Here is a 6030-nt window from a genome sequence, read left to right as displayed (position 1 = left end):
TATAGAAGGTGCACCGTGTCATTCACACAAACACTAAACACCATCACGGTAACTCACATGAAACTGAAATAATGCAATAAACATTATAACAACATTAGGTGTAACACGCAACCCTAATACAAAAAACTGATAAGAAAAAACTAAGAAGAAACAGTTATTTCAACAAAAAAACATCAAATTTGAAATGTAACACAGGGAATTCTGGGAATGTCAATTTACGGTTATTCACTGTAAATTATACGGTCTTTTTCACTTCCAAAAACGGTATACTACCGTAAAATTGCATGTAATGTCCAATACAGTTTTTCACCGTATATAGTAGCGGAATTTACCGTTAACCATTTAACAGGTTTTTACTGTAGCATTTTTACAGTCTTTTACCGTTAAATTCATGGTAATTTTTACAGTGTAGGGCCGTTGATTTAACACATTCATTTGGTGCAATTAATTTTGGAAAAAAATAATGCGTTAAAATGATTAATGTGTGTAACGCACCCCACCCTGCCCAGATCTGTCTGCTTCATCCACTGGAATGCCACTCTCTTGTGTACGTGCGTTTTTAGAATACTATGAATTTGAACATACTACTCACGTTACATACTGTTTTCACATACTATATAGATTTCAGAAGCAGCGAGTCACTTGCTTTGTTTCTGAATGACTCGCTCATTAAGACAGTTACTTGTCTCCACCTTCTGGTGGGTTAAGTTTCATATTTAGAGTATTATTTAAAAGAAAATATTTTTTTAACATTCATTTTTGGTTTTCCAAAAAAACATTAATAATACCTATTTATTATCATTATTTATTCAATGTTGAATCAAAATACTTCTTTCTAAAGTTACTTTTTTTGTAATGGCTTTTCTCATTTAACACAATAATGACTTTAAATGATCTTTTGGGGGTAGTTTCTCAGCCAAAATTGATGTGCAATTAATATGCTATTAATAAGACGAATTAATCGGAGCATCATGTGATTAACTGCATTAAAATGTTAATCGCTTGACAGCCCAAGTCATTACCCTGAACTGAGGTCTGGGCTCCTCCAGTGACTCAGCTGGGGTGTCCAGTGTACCCCACTTATAGGCGAGCTCCGCTCCTCTGCGTTTCCAGCGCTCCAGGAACAATGTGGCCCACACCACATTAAAGAGAGCAAACACCACACAACAGATATCCCTGCTGGTCTGAGAGCACAGCGACAGAAATATCAATCACATGAACAATAGTAGATTGTACTACTATTGTTCTATTATTGTTCTACAGATCAGTTACATTTCTGGTGTTTAAGTGGTCAAATACCTGATCGGATTCTGTGAGCATCCACAATACAAAGCCAATAACGGCTGGATACAACATGGAAGTGGTGTAGAAACCCAGCCAGGCAAAGTACATGGCAAACTTCACGCCAAAATAATCACAAATATCATCTAACAAGACAAAGAAGACAAAGACTCAACGACAAATCATTCAAGTATCTAAGTAGGGCAGCAGCAACTAATCAATAAAATCTGTAATAAAATATTCAGCAGCAAATTTGTTTATTGATTAATCGCATATAGATTAAGAGTGAAGACATTTTGACTAAAATATACATTTTGCAAAATCATTTGTTGTTAGACAATAAATGTAGGCTTAAAATTAACAAGTAATAGTATTTTTATGACAAAAGAAACAGTAAAAGTACTTCACTGGAGTATAAATTTGATTATTTTGTCCAGATGAAAGTGTGTGTACCTAGTAGCAGTTAATGTGTTTTTGTTTACTATCATTTTTAATTTAGTAATTTTAACTACTTTAAAATGGTAAGCTGTTATTAGTCGTTTAGAATGTAACTTTTATATTTTAACCCTTTTTTGCACATAATGTATAGCATAGCTTATAGATACATTTACTATTTTTCTTTTTGTAGCCTTCAAACTGTCCAACATTGGAAGGGATGTGGAATAACATTTTCATAAATAACTGATTAAAATCAATACATTTTAAAATCAAAATAATTATTTTTTGATTTTATTTATTTTTTGATCTGATTTTCAACAGATGAATCAAAATAGCCATTACTATATCTTAGAATCATATTTTTGTTTTTAAAATTGTAGTGTAAAAAATGAAGAGCCAAAATTTTGTAAAATTGATTTGCTTTTTCGGCAACATTTCTAAGAACTGATTTGATACTTTTTACAAATTTTATATATATATATATATATATATATATATATATATATATATATATATATATATATATATATATATATATATATATATATATTACAAATTATATGTAAAAATTATATATAAAAAGAAAAAAATTATATAAAAAAAGTTAAAATTTTTTTTTTTAATTTTTCATTAATGCAACAGTAGCCTATCATTTTTTTAAAAATACAACTTAAATGTGCTTTATAAACATTCTTAAATGAACCCAGATTTAGTAAAGCTTGGATAAAATTGGCAAAAATACCAGCAATCAGGCTTATGTTTTTTGTTTTTTTTTCAGCAGGGTTGTTCGCAACATTATTTTTCAGTTCTAAAATAACAACAAACTGAAATATTAGTAATAAAGTATATTTCAGTGTTGACTTTCCACTTCGAACTACTAACCGAGTGGCTGTTTTTCACACACGGCCTGCACCCACGACTTCATCAGCTGTCCCAGAATCCTCTGCTCATGAAGCGGGAAGACTTGCTGGATCACACCTCGTGCCCTCAGCTCAGGAACTGGAACATACACACACAGTTCACACTCACTAACACACACACACATAACATGAACAGCTATTCAAAACTTTTCCTTCCAGAAACGTTCTCTACATCTGACACCAGCAACATATAAATCCAGTCCAATTACTTTCAGGTACAGACCATCAAGATACTGAGCGACTTATACATACATACAGGCCACTGGCGCACACTTCTCAGGGCTCTCAGGAAGTCTAAAGAGAAGAACTCACTGATTGGCTGCCCTTCCAGGAAGTGGATGTTGTGAAGGGCCTCCCCATGTTTAGCTCTGAGATTGTCCAGCCAGTATTTGATTATGCTTTGTCGTTCCTGTCATACGGAAAAGAATAGGCTTCAATCTATAATAATGTTCACAAAAATGTACAACCCAACTCGATGTCTCAATGAAATGACTTGATTCTTTAAAGGAATATAATGGATTAAATATAACCTTACCAGTATTGACAATGTCTGTGATGTCGAATAACAAATATGCTTACAATGGAAGTTTATAGGGCAAGATATTAAAAGTAGAAATGTGACACTTGTATTTTTGTTAAAGGCTTCATGAATGAGTAAAAATAAAATGTAATGTGTGACGTCATCTAAATCGTCATTTTGTGGTGGTATTTTACCAATGAGTTATTTATATATTATTAGTTATTACATTCTATTATTATTCTATTTATTGACATTTTGAGTTAGTGTTTTTTTTATTTTAGTTTAAAAGTTCTAGTAACTTTGTTATATGCTTCTGCTATTTTTATTCGTTTTTTAGATTTCGATTTAGTTTTCATTTAACTTTTAGTCATTTGAATTTTAGTACTTCAAATAATTTGTTTTCAGTTTTTTAAGTTCTATTCTATTTCTTTTTCGATTTTGTAGATTTTATTATATATTAAGTATTTCTATTTTATTTGATTTCACTTCAAAAAAGAAAATATTTTGAATAGTTGAAGTTTTAGTTAACAATAACAAAACTGGTTGAAAGAAGTTGTAAACATACAAGGTTCTATTTAACAATTCAGACTAGCTATTACATTACATTGCTAACAGCACGTTGTTTGAGTGTAATGGCTAAAATTATACAGTTTTTACAAACTGAGAGTCAAAATATTTTTCTGTGGTAGTCAATGTGTTTCAAATGCTGTTGTTTTGGCTGTATTTAACCCAAAATATTCCTTAGGGGACATGTGAACTTTGTACGTTACGTATATATCAATGTGTTTTTGTAATTACGCTGTAAAAAGTGGTAACCTGCAGTTTAACCTCCTTGATTTAACCAAATGTTGTTGTTCTGCATTTATGCTTGCTCAGTGATATTATATAATATTTTTATTTTTTCTTACGTTACCATTTTAGGGTACCATTTTTTTACTGCATGCAACTCCAAATTATAATAGCCTTTTTCTGTTTTAATGAGATGTCATCAGCAGTCATGATAACAAGCGAAAAACCAACTTAATGCTGCATCAAAACCTTTATGCTCAATATTGTGAAGGACCTGTGAGGTGAAGAAACAGAGTTCACTCTCAATGTTCTCGTAGATGTAATCTTCCTCACAGGAGAAACTGCGAGAACCGCCACCAAACTCCGGCTTCACAGCCTTCTGCAGTCCCATCTCTTCCGCCCCTCGTAAAAGACTGGCCACACAATAAAAAAAACATCAGCATCAATGTCAGACTCAAGCTAGCCTCTAACTATGAACACTATGATAAAGCAAAGAAAATATAACTTATGTTCCAGAACAAGCTTTCTGTGTACACAAGTAAAAAGAAGAAGAAATCAGCATACATTTAATTCAGTGTTAATTGAGTATTATTGTTGTCGTTAAAGTTGTTAATATTCTGAGTTGGATTTTATTTTTATATTTTCTATTTTCGTATTTTAATTTGAGTTAAAGCTGTGTGTTTTGTCATTTTTAAAGGTGACATATCATGAAAATCGGACTTTTCCAGGTTTTAAGTGCTATAATCAGGTCCCCGGTGCATCTACCAACCAAGGAAACGTGAAAACGATGAACCCAATCACTTTGTTTTGGGAAGCCTTTTTCTACAAGCGTCTGAGAACACGAGCGCGTCTGACCGCCACAGACATAATCGACTGTTTTTGTAACTCGTGTGTTTTTAACGTAAACTTGTGTGTGAATGAGAACTTGCATGCTGTGACAGCCGCTTTCTGTCCGTGTGCACTCAGAAAACGTATATCAGAAGTTTAAATTAATATGGATTAAAACGCATGATTTCAGAGCGATAAACATGATAATCAGAACCAAAACAGATGTTTTTAGCAGGTACTAACCGTAATAACGCAGCTGTATTCTGGAAAAGGGGGCGGGGAGCAGCAGCACATTTGCATTTAAAGACACAGGCCCGAAAAACAGCGTGTTTCTGCTTCCACTCAAAATAGGCATTTGGATTAAGACGCATGATTTCAGAGCGATAAACATGATAATCAGAACCAAAACAGATGTTTTTAGCAGGTACTAACCGTAATAACGCAGCTGTATTCTGGAAAAGGGGGCGGGGAGCAGCAGCACATTTGCATTTAAAGAGACGGTTTCTGCTTCCACTCAAAATAGGCAATTTCAAAATGATACATAATAAATGATCTGTGGGGTATTTTGGGCTGAAATTTCACAGACACATTCTGGGGACACCAGAGACTTACAGTGGGTACGGAAAGTATTCAGACCCCCTTAAATTTTAAATTCTACAACTTTCTCCCATCTCCCGACTGCATCTCTGGAGCTCAGCCACAGTGATCTTTGGGTTCTTCTTTACCTCTCTCACCAAGGCTCTTCTCCCCCGATAGCTCAGTTTGGCCGGACGGCTAGCTCTAGGAAGGGTTCTGGTCGTCCCAAACGTCTTACATTTAAGGATTATGGAGGCCACTGTGCTCTTAGGAACCTTAAGTGCAGCAGAATTTTTTTTGTAAGCTTGGCCAGATCTGTGCCTTGCCACAATTCTGTCTCTGAGCTCTTCAGGCAGTTCCTTTGACCTCATGATTCTCATTTGCTCTGATATGCACTGTGAGCTGTAAGGTCTTATATAGACAGGTGTGTGGCTTTCCTAATCAAGTCCAATCAGTATAATCAAACACAGCTGGACTCAAATAAAGGTGCAGAACCATCTCAAGGATGATCAGAAGAAATGGACAGCACCTGAGTTAAATATATGAGCGTCACAGCAAAGGGTCTGAATACTTAGGACCATGTGATATTTCAGTTTTTCTTTTTTAATAAATCTGCAAAAATGTCAACAATTCTGTGTTTTTCTGTCAATATGGGGTACTGTGTGTACATTAATGAGG

At 34.0% G+C, this 6030-nt stretch overlaps 1 protein-coding gene across 1 annotated transcript in view; it reads right to left on the bottom strand.

The window, feature by feature from the left end:
* The window catches only part of LOC107597162 (anoctamin-8-like), a 32489-nt gene that overhangs the window by 15206 nt on the left and 11253 nt on the right, over window positions 1-6030 (bottom strand). The window contains exons 4-8 of the mRNA XM_016288112.1: window positions 4223-4361; window positions 2952-3048; window positions 2602-2718; window positions 1300-1427; window positions 1023-1184 (exon numbers count right to left, since the gene is read on the bottom strand). Coding sequence (XP_016143598.1) covers window positions 1023-1184; window positions 1300-1427; window positions 2602-2718; window positions 2952-3048; window positions 4223-4361 — 643 coding nt within the window. The remainder of the gene's footprint in view (window positions 1-1022; window positions 1185-1299; window positions 1428-2601; window positions 2719-2951; window positions 3049-4222; window positions 4362-6030) is intronic.

The sequence above is a fragment of the Sinocyclocheilus grahami genome, unplaced genomic scaffold (genome assembly GCF_001515645.1).
Source record: "Sinocyclocheilus grahami isolate Dianchi unplaced genomic scaffold, SAMN03320097.WGS_v1.1 scaffold229.1, whole genome shotgun sequence".
In the NCBI taxonomy this organism is placed as follows: domain Eukaryota; kingdom Metazoa; phylum Chordata; class Actinopteri; order Cypriniformes; family Cyprinidae; genus Sinocyclocheilus; species Sinocyclocheilus grahami.
The sequence above is the reverse complement of the archived record's forward strand: the minus strand, read 5'-3'. Positions and strand labels throughout refer to the sequence as shown.